Raw genomic sequence first — 19,272 nt, 5'->3', positions numbered from 1 at the left:
CAAAGCAGGTAGTGCAGTGGTCAGACTGCTAAAGATTGCTACTTGAATAAATCAACCAAAATACTTCGTATTGAATAAATAGGCACATAGCATAATAGCAGCAGATGACAAACATAAATTGTGCTACAGGGCCACAGGGGAGTCCACAAACAGATCAGCTACTCTTACAGCTTTACGTTATCATATTCAAATACAGTAGAAGCATATCACGCTTCATGTGCTTCAACCACAAGGATGCATAATTATATTAATCGATCTCTCTTTGAGATAACCATCAGACAGTTACCAGCATTCTTGAACAAAAATGGTCAGGGCTTGTTCTAGCAGTTGTGTCTGATGTCCTGAGCTTTTCTGACAGCACAATCCTAAGATAATACATACTGAGGTCTTATCTAATTGCCTGCTCACGTTTTAGGTTCTCTTTGCCCTTATTATCAGTCCCTTTGATAGCATAATTGTTGTTAACATCTTCATTAGTACCGGTATCATCTTCATCGCCTTCAAATTCTTCGTCATCCTCATCATACCACTCATCATCATCATCGTAGTCTACTTCAAACTCATCTGTCATGTCAGCTCGTAGTGTATGAAACTCCGGAGGGGGTGGGCAATCTTCCGTGATCGCCTTCTCTCTTTTAATCACAAGATGACGAATCACTCTCTCATCCTGGTCTAACATCTGCTTGAAGTCATTTATCCACTGGGCTGGCAGCTCAAAATTCATCAATATATAGTGGGCATGTGTTGTCTTTTGTATCTTGTAAGCTAGTCTTCGCATACCCCAATCGCTAAACCTCCAAACTCTGCCTTTCTTCTCCCTTAAAAAGTCTGCAAAAGTATGTGCTATGAGGAACACTGTCGAGTTTAAGAAACATTTCAGGCCTACAAGAGAGCTCAATTTCTAAGATATATATGAATTATGTCACATTGTGTTAAACTACAACCAAATCATGCCATTGCTAGATTAAAAATTCAAGGGTAGCTGATGCAGCATTCTTTTCAATAAACAAAGGAAATAATATTGCAGAATCATATACCTAAATCATGCATGAATCTGAAAGAGTGAGCAAAGTGTGACACTGTGAGACATACAATGTTAAAACCAATAGCACCACTTAAACTGTAGTCTAAACCCTCTAAAACAAATAGTCCTTATCTGTTTATTTGAAACTCAGTAGGATCAAATTTTCCTTCATCAAACTAATTAGTTTCCTGTCACTATGCCTGTCATTTAAATAATAATAAAAAAAATTCAAAAAAAATTGCTTCATGCCATTTACATTAGCAAACTTCAATTTTCAAACAAAAATGCCAATCAAACTAAAAGATGGTTTCAAAATTGCATTAATAACCGATTGCAATTGGTGTTGGTTGATAAACAAAATTTTTGCCTTTTCTCAGGAAAAAAAAAACAGACATTTATTAAAGTGTTAATTTTGTTGAAACTCAAACAGACATTTATGCACATGACATTTGTAGTGAGACATCAGACATGTAACTCCATAAATCTTCTACTGAGCTTTATGGAATGGTTCAAGTTCTCCAACAGTAAGGAAATTGAACAGGCATGGCCCACTTAGCACATTGCAAGTTTGCAATAGCAAGCATTGATGTCAAAAATGAGAGAAGAAATCCATCAGACACTAAAGGCAATGTTTGATATAAAAAGAAATACATAGCAATTAATTACCTTGTATCTTGGAATTCACATCTTCAACCTTGTCCTTATAGTCTTGATGGATTAAATAAACCACTTCATAGTGACGCACTGTATCAGACAAGGGAAAATATAGATGAGGATATAGCTTCTGAAGGTCATATAAAGAAGCGCAGTATTAGCTCTAGACTTGTAACGTTGTAAGAGTACTTCTATGCGTGAAACCAAACAGGGGATAATTACATAAAAACAGCAAAAGAAATGTCAGAAGAAATCAGAAGCATCTTTGTATCTTCATTATTCTCTCTTTACTGCCTTCATCTTTCCTTAACTAGTGATTGTATAGCAGTACAGGCACTTGCACAGGTGCGCATTCCATTAGAAATATCTATGAGGAAGGCAAGAACTCCTAGGATAATGTATTTAGATCAACTCTCAGTTAATAAAGGCCCCCCCCCCCCACCACCAAAAAAAAAAAACTTATTTTTTTACAAAAACACAAGGGTTTATTAAAACAAATCAACTGATTTTGGCTTCATTTTGATTCAGCTTCACACAGCAATAAGTCCACTTAGTTGGACAGGAGAAAAGTTCTTTAGGGAAAATATTAACTTTTTATAACTAAAATTTTTTAGTCAAATTATTCCTCTATTAAATTTGGAGATGGTGTTCAATTGTTCATAGCTCTATTCTTTGATAAATACAAGTACCAGCAACATGGTGAATCCACACAAAATAATGTGCAATTTGACTACACAAACTTGCAAGATAATCTAGAGTCCGGACAGAACAAAAAAATAAGACGAATATATGGTACATGGAACTCCCTTACTTCAGTTTCATTGTTTTAGAGCTGCTAGTTAGTTAATTTTAATCTGTTCAATTGCAATAAAATGTATACTATAGCTGTTTTATCACCGTGTCAAAAACTACAAAAAAGTACATGGCATTGGCAAGTAAAAAATCAACGCGGACTGAAAAAAAAATGGCCAGAAACAAGAAGGGTAATAGCAATATTACCACTCGAGCAACATCATTCGTCGATTTTATTCTTTTCATTTGGGGGATGTGTAACAAAGAGGAGTACATGTATAGTCTTTCACATCACTTGTAGCCTTGTGGACTGTGGCCTTTAAGTTGTGAAATACTGAATTACTGATAGCCAACATAAATTCTCAAATGGACTAATAAACTGAAATGTTGAATGGGCTTACTCTGATCAACATTCAAATCACTTTCCAGCTGAAGGTTTAGAAATTCAAATAGTTCTTCTGCAAAACAAACAGATAGATTTAGCCATAGCTAAACTTATTTTACACAAAGGGACAGAATCTCAAATTTAAATCACTTACGCTCTTCATCATCAGCAAATTCAGGCAGAGCTCTACCATCATCCTGAACATTTTTCTGAAAAACACAAGGAAATATATAAGTAGTTTAGTTGAGTTTACTTGTGAAATCGAACATTGAAGTCATCACTCAACTACAATAAGCAATCTAGAAATTCCAGCAACATCAATTGTGAGCACACTTTTGAGCTCACAACTTCGTTACCAAGACTCTTCATTTCACCCAAGTACCCATTGTCATATCTCTAACAAACTGACATGGGTAATGACACTTCAAAACATAACTTTGGGCCAAAATCATGAAAACTTTTCACATAATATCTGAGTCCAACACTTAGAAATGTACCAGTGTCTAAGTAGCTAAGTCCAAGTAACATAGTATAACCAATGCTAACCTATAAAGTACTTCACCCGAGGAAGAAAAAAATATTACAAAATCAATTACATGTACAGAAATAATTAACGATAATCGAAATTTCCAACTTCATTACGCAGAAATTAGGATCCAGCTAAATAAATTTGAGAAGCTAACAAATTACTCAACAAAAACACCCTCAAATATCATAAAATTATGCCGAAACTAAGAATACAAACAATCTCAAATACACAATTACAAATAGAAATTACAAAATAGGAAGCAAAATTAATGAAAAGATTGAAAGTAAACCTCTCTAAGTAAGACAGCTTCAGGAAAAGGGCCAATAGCTTCATCAGGTTTAGGAGCAAAATTATGAGAGTCAATCTTATTGTTCTTGCTCTTTTTATCGTCACCCGTTTTAGCTTCCACCATTAATGACCTTCTATAAAGTACCTTATTTGATGAAATTGGTCCAAAAGATGAGTACCCATTTCGAAATTTGAAGTAATAATTGTGTGACGAAGAAAACCCAGATGAATTTTTAGGGAGAGGAGAGAGAAAAGTGGTAGCTTTGGAGGATGAACCAAAAAGGGTCTCCATTGGAATTGAGTAATGGAGGATTGGGGGTTGCCTGTGGAATATGGATAACACTGGGAGCGCGCCTTCTTCTACTGGAGTAGGAAAAATAGGGATACTATTGACCTATTGTTACTAACTTACTAGAGATGATTTAGAACTAACTGCGATAGCCTTTTGACTTGTGCAATAACTTCTCCTTTTTATTAATATTGCAACAATAAACTTTTTGTACTATTCATCATTCTTATTTGACCATATAATATGATTTATACGTTAGCAAGTCACGTGAGATCTTGTTGGATTCGTCTCATAAAATACTTTCATAATATTAACTTTTTAAATTTTTACTCTTATACAATTATAGATATTTAGCGTATAAAATGTGTTTTAGGATGCGTAATTTCCTCTTTGTTGCAATATTAATAGAACAGATGAAGTATAAAACTTGTTAATGATGGATGTATTACATGTACGGAGTATTATGTATAGTAATAAGTATTTTATACAAAGTATATTTTAGAATTTGGTGCAAAGTTCATATCAATTTAACAACATCAAGTGTACTTTGATATAATGTTACTCCATTTTATTGATTTATCCTACTTATTATAACCCTTCCTCGAGTCCTGTCATGATCGCGCACTCAACGAAAGAGCTTTACAAGCGGCATTACCCTTCTTCACTCACGCGATATTGCTGGATCGGGCTTTCGCCCATTGTCCAAGATTCCCCACTGCTGCCCCCCGTGGGAGTCCGGGCCGTGTCTCAGTCCCAGTGTGGCTGATCATCCGAAAAGACCAGCTAAGCCCGGGAACCGGGGCCTGGCCATCCTTCGTTTGCGGTTGACGTTCCGGCTTAGCCTTTCGCTATTAGTAAGTACTCCCTTAGTTTTGACCTAATGAGCTTTCTTTACGTTGAGCTAACCCGGCGGGTTCGCCTAGTGGAGAACGAAGAAAAATTCTGGGCCGACTACGTAGACTCCATGCGCATCTGGTGCAGTGGCTTGGAAGTAAGCTACCTTGACCATCTTCCGCTACCGCTAACAGGACAACTAACTCGCTTCACTAAGGGCAAGGAGCTAAAACCACTCAATTCTTTTCTTTGTGAAATTAAGGAGAGCAGCCAGCTGCAAGGAGTATTGAATCAATCAGGTACTGTCTACTGTCTTTAGCTTCACTGTCTTTAACTACACTATCTCCGGCCGGCCGGGCAGGATTGAATTAATCAGGTAGTTTTTCGTGGAAATGCTGCACGGACCCATATATATAGAAAGAGAAAGAGAATCACCTTGATACTAAACCAGATCGAGCCCGGGATCCTCTTGGAAATGGGAAGATCTAGGATAGGCGGCCAACCTCCTGGAGAAAGCGATGTGCATAGACCAGGTGAGTAAGGATGCAGCTCCGTGGACCGCTCGTCGGGCCTGATAGGTGGTGATCCCTTATCCCTTATAAAAAAAAATTTAGGAGCACATATATATTTCATTTATTAGTGATTTGCATTTGAATGAATCAAATGAGGCCCAACACTTTCCACAGCCAAAAACTAGTAAGAAGTGCTAAAAAGATTGAAGATTAAACACGTTGGCTTAGAACTAGCTTCGGTCACAGACAAATTACTGATATAGTGATATGCAGCAAAATTTCCTAACGCTTAACTTGACATTTTAAAGTTGCATTAGATTAGATAATACAAGAAAATCAGAATTAAATTTACAAGGCTAGGTTGGTAAACTTCTATATTTTTTTGCCTGTTGATCTTACGATTCCGGAAAACAGAATAGCCATTTCTTTCAGAGCATTACATTCTGTCTTGTATAATGATAATCTAAAGACTGTCAAACAACAGAAAATATACAACCTGCGCATGGCTTTTTCAATTGCAGTGTACATTTTCACACCACATTACAAGACCGGGTATTCGACATGTCGAATCTCTTCATTTACACTCTCTCCTGCTCTCTCACAGGAATTAAGATGGGTCCATAAAAGGAAGATTGGTTAAGTTTACCACGGTTTTTTACCCTTTTTCTTTTTCCTACTGCTGCTAGCACTACCACCACCACTAGTATTTGCACTACCAGTTTTTGTGTCGTTTTTGGTGCTACTTTGTGAACTCTCATTCGGATTAACCCCATCAAAGTTCTCAAACATTCCTGATTGCATAGCGTTCTGTAACCACTCAAAGAACTCTTCCTCACTCATATTTTCTTCCATATTTGCTGCTGCTGCTGCCTCCGCCCCACCACCTCTATGTGATGTAGATGATCCTTTCCCAAAACTGTTCTTTGTTATGCTAGTGTTAACATGAAAACTTGGTTTGTGTGAGTTAGCCGGGCATCTCAATCCCTACAATGAAAATTTGCAGCAGTAGAAAGTCAAGCTCATGGAAGATGCAAAGATTGCAAAGAATGAACCAGTATTCATAGCATCATTGCAGGGAACAAAAAATTGAAATTTTCTTCCTGAATTCCAAAATATTGATTACAGATAATATTTCCAATACATCATAAATCCGAGTTTCCTACAAGGGCTAGGATATATACCTGACAAATATACCACTCAGTGGCATCATATACTCTGCCATCGGCACAAACATATGCAACAGGTACATCAACCTGCAGGTTGTTTACATCAAAATCAAATGAAAAACCTCCAGTTGGAGCAAAAATAAATGCATCTTTTTCATGTGAGAGACAATTGCATGAAACAGAAATATTCACACTCAGCATTTATTCAACATAATATTCTACTACAAGCTTACACATCTTCCTTGTCTTTTCATTTTGTATGCTTTTGAGAGAAGGGAGGAGACCGGAAAATAAGGTAAAACTAAATATCAGCACCATGTCATCATAAGATATAAATATGTGTTGTCTGTAATACCTTCCGTAGTATTCCGAAAAGCAAAGGTTGGGAAGACTGTTCAACCCATCCATCCCCATCTTTAGCTTGATGTAATTCCTCACAATCCTTCAGCATTTTATACGCAATCAGCATATACATATCAATAATAAAGAGGTAAGTTGTTCTCTACAGGAGCTGTGATAGAAAAACTAGGATAAACAGCACAAACCTGGCACCATCTTGCTTTTAATTTAGATTTCTTTGTTTGTAACCATATATGAAAGCTCCCACACTTCTTGCATGCAATTCTTCTTGCCTCCCCTAGAGGGTCTTTTCCATCCCCCTCTGAGCGTGCAAAACCATTAGGAAAGAAGCCATGACGTCCACTCTACAAATCAAAATCTTCCAAAATTAAGGCTAAAAACTTACATTGCACGCTTAGTTTAAGTTTCTTTGCAAAATCAGCTCATGTTAAAACCGAAAGTTTCCCAATTGAATAGAAGTTGTGAGTCCAAATGAAGGGACAATGAATTTGTTTCTTCTTGGAATGTTGAAATTATAAAAATGAATTGTTTAATGAAGAAAATTGTGTAAATTATTAACTTTGGAAAGCCAAAGCAGAGAAGTGCACCATGAATCTTATTACAATCAATTTCTGTTATTAGGGGCTTTTTTCCCTTTTCGCGAGAATACTAAAACTTAGTACTCTATGACTAGACCACTATTTCTATTAGAATCAATATGTTACTTGTAAAATTACAGGTTTTTTTATTTCTAGTCATTTTTTACTTCAAATAACATATTTTTGCAGGTCTATTAAGGAGTGAGTAACCATCCTGATTCAGGTTAGATAGAGGTGAAAGGAAAAGGCTGCAAAAATTTGGAACTCCCACACTCCATTGGTCAGATCCAAACAGATTATTATTGATCGCAGTTGCTCTTAAGATGACAAATCATAGGGTAACCAAAGATGAACTAAATCTGTATAAAGGGACATCAAAATTATAAAAACAAATCAAACCTTTTGAGAAGAACGCTGAAACCGACAGAAATAACTCAGTAACTCTTCCTTCCTAAGTTCATCATCGTAAGCTTTTCGCTTCAAAGAATCTAGCAAAACCTATAAGAACAATACAACTTCATTAAACTTCCCAACAAGTTATAAGAAGCTAAAGTTAAACTCTGCATAACACCAAAAGAACAGAGAGTATATTACCTCATATGCATTTTGAAGTTTCTTAAAAGCTTCTGCAGCCTTTTCATTTCCCATATTTTTATCAGGATGAACAAGCATAGCCTGATGAAAAAAATAAATAAATAAATAAAATAAAATAAAATAGATAAATAAATTTACTGAAAAGGAAGTATGTATTAAAGAGCTGTACACAAGCAGAATAATAGTGTTAAAAAGAAAAACAAGCATGGTGCTCAGGGAACCTCCAAACAATGAGAACTAATCCCAAACAATCCTTCCATGTTCCATGATTAACAACTTAATGGTATGACTTTTTTACACATATATTCATTACTACAGTTGTGTTATTTCTATCATCTTCCCAGCACTTAATTTGAGTAAGGTTACATTAAGAAATCAAATCATAAACTATACTTTATTAAAGGAAAGGTGGCAACTTTTTGGGACATCAAAATAGTGCAAGTGGTAATCAATTTCATATGGAGACACATATAAGGTTATAAACCCATCACCCAAAAGCAAACTGTAATGGATTGGGTCAGCAGGGTCAACGGCTCCAAGGAACCACCACTTTTGGTGTATTCCAGGCGCGCAAAACAGGGACAGCAAAGGTCAATTGTTGGAAGGAACAATGAGCAACAAGACAAAGCTAATTAAAGGGAAGTTAAGGAAAGAAAGCAGCTCCCTTTAATCATGACTATTGTGGGTTTCTATTTTAGTTAATTAAGGTCACATGTATTATCTATGCCTTGAGTATAAGTATTGTAATGTAGCAGTAGTAGAAATCATCCAGAAAATTGAGTGTAAACACTAGAGAGATTTGTAGCATAAAGCTACTGTGAGATTCATAACCTCAAGTTATGCTTATCCGTTGTAATTCAATCATCCATTAATCAAAATACTCAAGCATTCGACCTTAATTATAAGTAATTGCGTTTATTACATTAAGCTGAGATCAATCTATAACACAAACACAGAACATTATTGTACCTTTTTTCTGTACTCTTTCTTCAGTACAGACTCATCTACTTGCTGATACCGAGACAAGCCCAATGCTGAGTAGTGATCAGTACAATTTAACAAACGAACAACTTCATCTTCAGATGTAATCTCAGAATCAGCCCCACTGGTAGAAGCAACACCAGCATTACGATCCATTGACTTTCCTGAACCAACGTCCGGGTACTGAAACTGTGCTTCACCGTTAAAAAAGCTTCGATCACCTTGAACTCCATCTGCTCGATCAGATGACTTACTTTTCCGTTCATCTATGTTATTTTTCAGGAAGTATATAAGTGCATCACTTGAAATGAATGACAGATTGAAACCCAAAAGCACCCCAAGCCATCCAACATATGCCCAAGCACAATATACTGAATATACAGTAAGAACTGATAAGGAAATGCGTTCGCGACTCAATATAAATGCCAATCCTGCATAGTTTACGTGAACCAGAAGAATGTCAAATTTATGGAAAAAATAGTTGAATATTCCAAGATATAAAGTCAATTCGAACCCGTGAAAAGATTAAGAGCCATCACCGGCAAGAACGATGACAAGAGATGTCGTCCAAAAACTTCCATATATCCATAGGAATACTCCTCCAGTAATCAAGATTACCAACAATGAAATGATGTAGCCCACCAAAACTCCAATTAATGCAGCAAAAGCCTGCATAGAAATTTGTCACTAAGGAAGTGGTACATCCTATAATCCCATAAGGTAAACATGGGTACTGTAGTTGCATTTTCATCATGGAAGCAAATTAAAAATTGTTCCTTCAAGCGAATATGAACATCAACATTCAGTGAATATGGTTCTTAAAACAGTTGGAAGACCATACAACTTCACTAATGTCAAAATCTAGCCACATTATACTAGACAATGCTCAAGTACGCTCCTTTAGGATGTCCCTGTCTCCTTGATGACCTCACAGATACAGAATTTTTATTTTGTGGGGTAATTAAAGATAGAAAAATACATAGCTGCAAAAGATCAGAGGCGAATATTATTCACTTTAAATTTGGTACGAACAACCCCTCATATGTACATGTTAAATCTAGATTAGCCCGTGAAACACACTTGAACAAACCTCTTGAGCAGAAGAAAGCATGGAATCTATAGCTATATTTATAATAATATTATTAAAATTCATATGGACAACTTGCTAACGCCATGTGTCACCCTTCCTTATGATTTAGTGCCACATATGCACCATGTGTCACCCTATGTGTCATCACCCTTCTCTCACCACATTGCATTGTAGTAATGTTTAGTCACTTTGAAAGTTCTTCATTGACATGACTTTAATTTTCTATAATAATGTTTAGTTTACTTGAAAAACTATTCATATGTATAACCTACCAATTTAAATTTGACATATCTTGTATATATTAATGAAAGATTATTATATTTTTCATTCACTTATAAATATTGTTCAACATTAACCTTTCTTACTTAATTTTGATCAAACTTATAAATGTATAATGTACCGGGGCATTGCCGGGTCAATATATATATATATATATATATATATATATATATATAATTCTTATAAATGTATAATGAAAAGGACCCAGTTTAAAGTTTAGACAATGATATAGGTGAACAAAGGGCTTACCAACACCAATAGAAACTTGAACATCCCAATCATTGCAATGACGGAAAGTATGCTGAACCACAGGATAGAAAAGAAGGAAGTTGTTCCCATCCGCAGAAAGGAGTCCATGCCACGAAAAGCACAATCCAACCAAACCATTGACACAAGGAGCAGAATGTTGCCGAGATGGAAAAGCCACTTCAGAACAACAGGATATGTGTGAACAAGTTTTAATTGTATATACTTACGAACTCTGTAAACATTTCTCACTACAGCAGCGAAAACTGGTTGTTGCCTTTCCAGCCATCCACGAGATATCCTTAAGATAGACAGGGCATAATGTCTCAGGTTTTCAAGTACCATCATACGAAAAATCTCCAATTTATCAGTTCTACCAGCTATAAAAGATCCATTTACGCTATGATTATCAGCACCATCATGATTTCCTGAGCTACCGTTACTGACATGTGATGTATTAAAGTCCCTTGAAAGCTTTTCCATACTCTCTCCAGAGACACTGTTGTCAGGGACTGAGGAGCCAAATGCTACACCATCAACCTTAAGCTCACCTTTCTTGGAAACATTTTTAGATTTTTTGTTCTTTTTTCCCCCATCTCCTGCAGCAGAGGTCCTACTAGCACAGTCAGTCAGCGGAGACTTAAGATGTTCACCACTTAGAAGCTCATCAACAAAACCTTTAACATCTGGGTCCTTTTTTTTACTCTTTGAAGAAGTCTGATCAATACCCCTTTTCGGTTGATTTCCTCTCCGAGCCATGAATAGCAGTTTGCAAGTTGTTTGCACAAATAAATAAAATACCTTATCGCATGATCATCACGCAGCATACAGTACAATATTCTTACCTGAAATAATAAGTGGTGTACATTCAGATAAAAAATAAATAAATAAAAAATTACTTGATGCAATTTCATTATCAATACGTACACACACAGCATGTAAAAAAAAGGATGGAATAAACAAATGTCATTCAGATTTAAGAACTCGTGACAGGCATGGTGTGTCCATGAATTAAACTCGACTATTTTATTAAAAAAAAAAAATCCAAATCATAAAAGTAAGGTATTCATCAATTGCCGGTTCAATTTGAGCTAGTAACTCAAAAGCAATGAAGAAAGGGATCTTCCATTAAGCGAAAAGTATTAGGTCTACATTGATAAGGTAATCTATCTATGTGTATATTGTATATAGATGAAATGTACAATATATAAAGGAAATTTAGCTATTTAATTGATAATTTTCAACAACAACAACAAAGCCTTAGCCCCAAAATGATTTGGGGTAGGCTAACATGAATCGTCATAAGGAATCATACAATATAAAGAAACGGACATAACAAAATCATCATTTAAATTAATTTGAAAACAGGTGAATAAAGTGAGTAAACGAAAGAGCATTTAAGAAAAATAAGGAAGTTGTAAAGGAGAATCATGAATAAAATTCAAGAAAGTTTTAAGAGAATGGTTAAAATGTTAAGTTAAAAACATAAAGGTTTGAGAAAATTTTAGCAAAAGAAAACAATACAGTTCATAAAACATCGGTGGGCTAAAATAAACTTTAAAACGAATATAAATTAAAAAGTTAAATATACGACACGTCGTTGAAGTGAATTTTCTCTCTCCACATCGCCCTATCCAATAGCATATTTCCTCAATCCCCAAAACACCATAATTTTCACACTTAAATATTTTTTATAAAGTGAAAATAAGCGAAGATAATAACAAATTCTATTGTTATAGTAATTTAATACTCCTAAAAACACCCTGCAAAACCAAGTACCTATTTACAGTAGGAAATACTATTGCAAACAAGGTTGATTTTGGTCATCAGGTTAGTTTTTTGTGTATTGAGTTCACTCTTTTCCATGGAATTACAAAATAAACAGAGGTGGATCCAGAAATTTTTAAAATGGGGGTCGAAATTTTTTTTAAATTATATAACCTAAATAGATGTGGACCATGTTGATCAATATTAATGTTTCAATATTTTGTGGTTTTCTTACTTTAATTCACATTTAGCATGTTAGTCTATATACATCCTCCGTTCATTTAACACTGCAACATGAGGGTAATTACGCTTCTCAAAGCACAATTTAACCCTTAAAAAACTTTAATTATATAATAATAACAATAATAGTAACAGAATAACAAAGACGAGTCTAACAAAATATAAAGTGGCTATTTTTCTTTACTATACTATCTTTTATAGATTTACGGTAATTTATGGTCAAAATTTTTCAAATTTGACCTAAAAATAATCACAATATATGGTTACAGAAGAGTGTGAATAGTGTATAAAGTGCAAACGTTGCAAAATTTAAAAAACGGAAATATGTGTAAAAACGGAGATGCTGCTATTTTACATGACACTGAGGTGGGCTTGGGGGCTGTTATAAGAGACTCTACTGGAACTGTCCTTGCTACTGCTGTTAGAAGGCGAGTTGGGAAATGGGAGCCGAGTGTTGCGGAGGCTGCTGCTGCATGTTTTGGTTTGGAATTAGCAAGTCGTTTCGCCTATCAAAAAGTATGGTTGGAAAGTGACTCACTTGGGATAGTGCAAAAGATCAGAGGCAAGCAGGAAGGTTTTAACTATATTTTTCTGTTTACAGATTATGCTTGTAGAATTGCATCTTCTTTTGAGTATTTTCTTTGTAGTCGTGTCAGAAGGAGAGGGGGGGGGGGGGGTAACACATTAGCTCATTTAATTGCTAGAAGTTTTCCTCCTACTGTGATGGAGCATGTAACTTTGGAACCGTTCCCGCAAAGCATGTAACAGCTTTACATAAATACCCCGTACCCTCTTCTCCAATGAGTAGCTACAACCAAGTTAATTTGCTATTTTTTCTACTTCCTTTCCTCACCCTCAAAGCTTTTATCTTCAATTCTTACAAATTCCTCCATACAGAGTAAAGCACTTAGTATCTTACAGCTCCAACAGCTGCACAGAGAATTACAGACAGCACGCGACAAAACCATCAATTGTCAATTGCCAGCTGTCTTTTCACTCACTTGTGACTGTCCTCAACTCCAATTAATCAGTTTACTCTATTCAGTGAGGTTAATTCTTGGCAGAAATTCCATCAACATTCCTCCAACAATATTATTAAAATATCCACTCCCCTAAGCTTACAATACAGCAAAACTTCCCAACCTAGATAATCTAAGAGCTCTAAAAGACACAATTAACAATTCATTGCCACAATTTAGTTTCAGGTCTCCTCCTAATCTCTAATTCTTTGCTTCTTTCCATCCTACCCAACCTTTCAATCAATTCAAACCCATCAACTCAATCAAAACAAGTTTCGTACAAAAATTGAAAAATTGCAACTTGGATCAACTAAAACACACACAATTCTCAATTACATAGCATCAAATTAACCAATGCCCAATTCAATACTAGAACAAAACCCACAAAATCAAGAACGGAAGTTTTGTAACAAACAAAATCAAAGCAATTCAAAATATGACCAATCACAAAAAAACAGCAAAAAAAAATACCCAGAAAAGTTCCATAAAACCCAACAAAATATAATAATAAAAAAAAGGGAATAGTTCATTCAATTCAGAGAATTACCTGCTAAACAATTAGGGTTTAAGAGCAATCGAAAATCGGCGTAGTAGTGAAGCATCAAAGATCGCGTCGAAGTAAGTAGGTTAGCAGCAACTCATTCCTCCAAACAAAGAATTTTTGGCGGAGAAAGAAGAGAGAAATTAACAAAATTGATTAAAAATAGAAATATAAATAGCAGTGATATCCACTGCAAAACTGCGTAACTACGACTTTAGGAAGCTAAACACTTTCTCTCTCCTCGTTTTTTGTCGATGGAGCTTGGGGAAGGGATGCTGGCAAGTTTTGGCCTTTCGTTTTTTCCTGTCTTTTGCCCTTGAAAGTGGAGTTTTTCTGGACTAGTTATTAGTGTGTTATATTCAAAATTAGTTGTCACATTAGTAAAAAATTTTGACATTTGCTAACAAAAAAAAAAACACCTCGCTTTACATTTACTATCGGTTTATTTTTTTTCTTTTTTTTTTACTATCAGTTTACAAAAAAATTAAAAACAAAAACCAGCCACCCTCCCCCTCCTACCGCCGGCGCCACCTCCCCATGGTCCTCCACCTCGCCGGCGGAAAACTCCACAAAAACCACTCTTGCTCCTTCTCCTTCACACACATTCTCCACTCTCGTTACCCACAAGCTTAATTGAATTGGGGTTTGAGATTTGCTCGGATCAATTAGGGTTTTTGGTTGGGATCGAGGCGGGTTTTCGAGGGGAAGGGGCTGCGAAGGGGGCTGGGATCGTGACACCGGCGCCGATTGTCGTTGAGGCCTTGGGGGTTGCGAATTTGGCTTCGATTACTGGGGTTTGAACGGGGCTGGGATTGCGATTTTGGGTTTGATTGTTGTGTGCCGATTGTGGGGTTCGAACGGGGTTGGGGTTGCGAATTTGGGTTCGATTGCTGGGGTTTGAACGGGGCTGGGGTTGCAAATTTGGGTTCGATTGCTATGTGCGGCGGCTCGCGGTGGCTGGGATTGGGTGTTGGTGCCGATTAGTGGTGATGCGAGGGAACAAGGGAAAGGGGCAGCGAAAGGGTTGGTAATTGATGGTGGGGAAGGAGCGGTGGTTGGGTGGTGGTTACGGTGGGTTTGATGTTGAACAGTGGCGGTGAATTGGGCAGCTGGTGGGTGAGAAGGAGTGGTGGCTAGACAGTGGTTGGGTGGTGGCTGGATGGTGGTTGGGGTGGTGGTAACGAAAATACTACCGGTGTAAGACAAGTGGTAGTGATTTTTAACAAACTCTGATTTAGGTGGTAGCAAAGTAAAAAAAAAAAAATTAACCGGTAGTAAATGTGAAGCGAGGTGTTTTACCTGGTAGTAAATGTCAAAATTTCCTTATTTTTAACATTGAAAAGAAAAAAAAAAAGATATACAAGTATAAAATAACAAGTTTTTACACTATGGGTTGATATTTTGAATTAATCGTGATTTTTACTACAAGTATCATACATCTTTAGCATTCATACTTAATTTGTATAGATGTTTTGTGTAGGCAGTGGCGTTATGTATTTCACATCAAATATGTGTTGGTTAGTTAATTACTTGGTTAACAATACACAATTTATGTAGATGGTGACGTGTTGAATTTACATCTAATATGTTGAATTTACATCTACTGTGTGACTGTTACCAATACCCGTTTAATTTTATTTAGTGCATACACTTTGATATTAAAATGTTTACAGGTAACCATACATATAATAACGATTAATCGGATTAGGCATTAGAAACATTATGATTGTTGGATCAGGTGCTCTACTTTTTGGATCATGATTTTGTTTGCTATTAGCTAGTGAGACCAAGATAGAATTTTATCTTTGGTAGGCTCGACGACAACTTAATAAAGACCTTGAGTCCTTTTATACTTTGCCTGTTTCTAGTTCTAGTTTTACTACTCAAGCAAGTGCTTCTATCAAATTTTGTCATATCTCTTGTGAAGAAGTTTGCTCTTTCTTATTTTTACCTTTAAGAGAACATAAGATAGATCTCTGCCATTTTGCCAATCTCCAATGTATGTTCTCTATATGAGGCTTTTTATAAATCTTATTCTTGTGATACATAGCTCTTTTTTGTGCAGGTAACTTCTAGTACTGATCCCACTATTGCGCGTTCTAAGCTCAGGACAGCCATGACTTCCTCAAATCAAATTTTGAAATTGTCTTCAAATTTGGGTAAAATGAAACTGGACCTGAAAGACAAACTTGATGGAATTTTCAATTTTTTCCAAACTTGTAAAAATTGAAAATTTTAAAGAATCAAGTGGGACTTTGGTTTATGGTTTAGCATGCTTGTTTGATGGGAAGAACTCATTTAATTTTAGCATTGATGTATGCTTTGGGTTATGTGTCGAGGAGGTTGCGTTTGTCCTAGGTATAGAAAATACGGGGACTGAATATGTTTCTCCTGATAATGCCAAGTCTCTTCCCGAGTATTTGAAGCGTCTAGAGTTTGAGTTTGATTAAAAAAAAAAAGTTGAGAACTTGCAAGTTAAGGGCTTGGTTGAAGGAAATGAAGATTGAAAATGAAAATGATCAAATAGAGTTTAGGAAGTTAATGACACTTTACATAAATGATCAAGTTTTACTTCCCTCAACTAATTACCAAATTGTCCAACCCAAGTTTTTTTGGTTGGCCAATGATCTGGAGATGGTCAACACGGTTAATTGGGCAAAAGCCGTGTTTGACCATCTTGTAATTGCTTTGAACTTGATAATGAAATTCCTTGGAGAAGGAAAAGGGAATCAACATGTTTTCACTAGTGTTGCTCCTGTCTTGGAGGTATATTTTGAAATTTATTTGTCAATTTGATTTTTTATTGTTTAGGCCCAAATAAATACATATTAATACATTTCTATTTTTGTTTAGGCAATTATCTTTAGTCGGGTACCTAGAATTGCCCCGAGCATGCAAGGACTTGATTCTCCTATTCAAAATTACAAAACTAAAAGAGTAAAAAAAAAGTCAAGTTTTGGGGGCTAGAAAATCTAACTAGTGATGAGGTAATTTATTATACAAAAAATGATCTTATATATATTATACAAAGTTTTGGGGGCTAGAAAATCTAACTAGAAAATGGAACTTAAACTTTTGGAAAATATAAGAGGAATAGGTTTCTCAAGGTTTGCATAATAAATGTTGTAGCTTGGGCGTATGTTGAGGAAAAAGTGTAATACCCCGTATTTTCATACGTATTTTCCTAATTAATTAATTAAGAATTATTTTATAAAAAGGGTATTTTAGTAAACTTATTATTTGGAGCCAAAATAATATTTGAATTTTGGCGCCAAAAGTATTTTGAAAACTAATCATTATTTTGGATAAGATATATTATCCATTTATCCTATTTTAAAAACCGGATTATTTACATATTTCGGATATTTTAGTTAAAGCAAAATAATATTTTATTAATTATTTAGGATTTTCGGATTTTCCATGTATGGAAAATCTGATTTTTCTTGATTATTTATTGGTAAATAATTGGTATTTAATTAATTAATTATTTAATTATTTATTCTATATTTTTATACAATTATTTTTATTCCTTAAAAACCGAGCAAAAACTTCCTAAATATATTTATAGGATTCCAAAAATTTGAGCTATGGTAAGCTCAATATTTTTTGGCCCTCATGAATTATTTTGGGGGAATTTATTTGGTAAAAATTATATTTTTAATTATCTCCCAAAATCTCTTATTTTCCTTAATTTTAATACTCCATCTTTTTAATATCTAATCATCATATTTTCTTGCCATTCATTCTTCTTAATTATTCCCCAAGTATTCTAATTTCCTTAATATTTTTCATGACATACATACCTTCCATATTCATTTATACACAATCTCTTTAATATCAAAACTTTCCTTAATTCTTTTACTCACTTCTCCAAGTAATCCCATAAACCCTACTTACCATAATTCTTCCCAAATTCTCTTGCCATAATTCTTGCATGAGCTAGCCTATAAATACCCCTTATTAACTCTCACATTCTTCACACCAATTCTCTTCTTTTTTTCTCCTCAATTTTACACAAATTATCCCGTTTATCTTTGAAGCCAATTTTAGGGCACTTCTGGTCAGTTTTGGGGTATTGACGTTTCACAGAAAATTGTTCCTCTCGAAAAATCCACGAAGGAGTTATAGCCTCTGCAAGTTCTGCCTATTCTTCCAACGCAAATCCAATTCTTCTCTTTTCCTTTGTTTCTTACCTAATCTTATTCTCTTCTCTTATTCAATTATTATAATTATTATGGGGGATTTATAAATAATTATTATGAGTAGTTTTAATTATATAAAATCAGATTTTTAATGATGTTTATGAGAAATTAATTTAAAAGGTTCATGTACATATTGTTGGGGGTTTTTAATTATTTGTTAATCTTATATTGATTAAGGTTAATATTTATTTGTAGGGTGTGTTTGATTAAGGTTCTTGAGGTTCTTTTTGTGTGGTTTTTCTAGCAAGGATCAAGGTACGTTTAGGTGGCTAGATGCCTTTGAAAGTGATTGGTTTGAATAACATGTATTACATAATTTGATTGGTGATTGAATTAAATTGATTTGAATTATGATTTTGAAATAAATTATGTTTGAAGGTATTTATTTTAATAAAAGTATTTTGAATGATTGATTTTTAAATCATGTTTTGAACACCACCCTCTCGTGGCCAAATTCAGCCTCTAAGGCCATGTTTAGTAAATGGCTTTTTGGTTAGCTTTTGGCTTTTGGTTTTTTTATGAGGTCAAAAAGCCAAAAAATGTGTTTGGTAATTGGCTTTTTAGCCAGTGAAAAAGCTGGCTTTTAAGCCAAAATGAAAAAGCTGCTTTGAGTAGCTTTTTGTTGGCTTTTGGCTTGTTGGCCCACAAATTATCTAATAAACAGCCAACTACCGACAATTAATTTACCAAACACTTTTATAAACAGCCAGCTTTAACAGCCAATTTCAAAAGCCATTATAAACAGCCAAACATACCAGCTGGTGAAACAAGCCAAGTGAACCAGCCAACAGCCAACCGCCAACAGCCACATGCCAAACAAGGCCTAAATATGATTTTCGAGCAGTTTTTGATTTTGACGAAGTTTTTTTTTTTTACAATTAAAATATTATCCTTGAGTTTGA

General features: G+C 35.1%; 2 protein-coding genes across 2 annotated transcripts; both read right to left on the bottom strand.

Moving 5' to 3' along the window:
- Positions 1-42: 42 nt before the first annotated feature.
- LOC110706309 lies at positions 43-4,083 on the bottom strand. Its single transcript, XM_021884206.1, has 5 exons — positions 3,674-4,083; positions 3,010-3,064; positions 2,872-2,928; positions 1,691-1,768; positions 43-828 (listed from the first exon to the last, which is right to left on the bottom strand). The coding sequence occupies exons 1-5, from the start codon at positions 3,962-3,964 to the stop codon at positions 389-391; spliced, it is 921 nt and encodes a 306-aa protein (XP_021739898.1). The 5' UTR covers positions 3,965-4,083; the 3' UTR covers positions 43-388.
- Positions 4,084-5,575: 1,492 nt separating this feature from the next.
- On the bottom strand, positions 5,576-15,462 carry LOC110706308. Its single transcript, XM_021884204.1, has 10 exons — positions 14,175-15,462; positions 10,605-11,446; positions 9,526-9,655; positions 8,975-9,417; positions 8,006-8,086; positions 7,811-7,909; positions 7,019-7,177; positions 6,829-6,915; positions 6,489-6,560; positions 5,576-6,291 (listed from the first exon to the last, which is right to left on the bottom strand). The coding sequence occupies exons 2-10, from the start codon at positions 11,358-11,360 to the stop codon at positions 5,950-5,952; spliced, it is 2,169 nt and encodes a 722-aa protein (XP_021739896.1). The 5' UTR covers positions 11,361-11,446; positions 14,175-15,462; the 3' UTR covers positions 5,576-5,949.
- Between the last annotated feature and the right edge of the window lie 3,810 nt (positions 15,463-19,272).

The sequence above is a fragment of the Chenopodium quinoa genome, unplaced genomic scaffold, assembly GCF_001683475.1.
Source record: "Chenopodium quinoa cultivar QQ74 unplaced genomic scaffold, ASM168347v1, whole genome shotgun sequence".
Taxonomy (NCBI): domain Eukaryota; kingdom Viridiplantae; phylum Streptophyta; class Magnoliopsida; order Caryophyllales; family Amaranthaceae; genus Chenopodium; species Chenopodium quinoa.
This window is presented reverse-complemented; position numbering and strand designations above follow the sequence as displayed.

What these genes read in the sequence shown, in the direction of transcription:
- LOC110706309 (XM_021884206.1), bottom strand. Translation starts at nt 3,964, where the DNA reads ATGGAGACCCTTTTTGGTTCATCCTCCAAAGCTACCACTTTTCTCTCT. An exon ending in AAGCTGTCTTACTTAGAGAG is followed by an intron (nt 3,065 to 3,673) that starts GTTTACTTTCAA and finishes TGTGTTTTTCAG; the next exon opens with AAAAATGTTCAGGATGATGG. An exon ending in TGTGAATTCCAAGATACAAG is followed by an intron (nt 829 to 1,690) that starts GTAATTAATTGC and finishes ATACTTTTGCAG; the next exon opens with ACTTTTTAAGGGAGAAGAAA.
- LOC110706308 (XM_021884204.1), bottom strand. Translation starts at nt 11,360, where the DNA reads ATGGCTCGGAGAGGAAATCAACCGAAAAGGGGTATTGATCAGACTTCT. An exon ending in TCAAGTTTCTATTGGTGTTG is followed by an intron (nt 9,656 to 10,604) that starts GTAAGCCCTTTG and finishes ATTTCTATGCAG; the next exon opens with GCTTTTGCTGCATTAATTGG. An exon ending in TTTTCGGAATACTACGGAAG is followed by an intron (nt 6,561 to 6,828) that starts GTATTACAGACA and finishes AACAACCTGCAG; the next exon opens with GTTGATGTACCTGTTGCATA.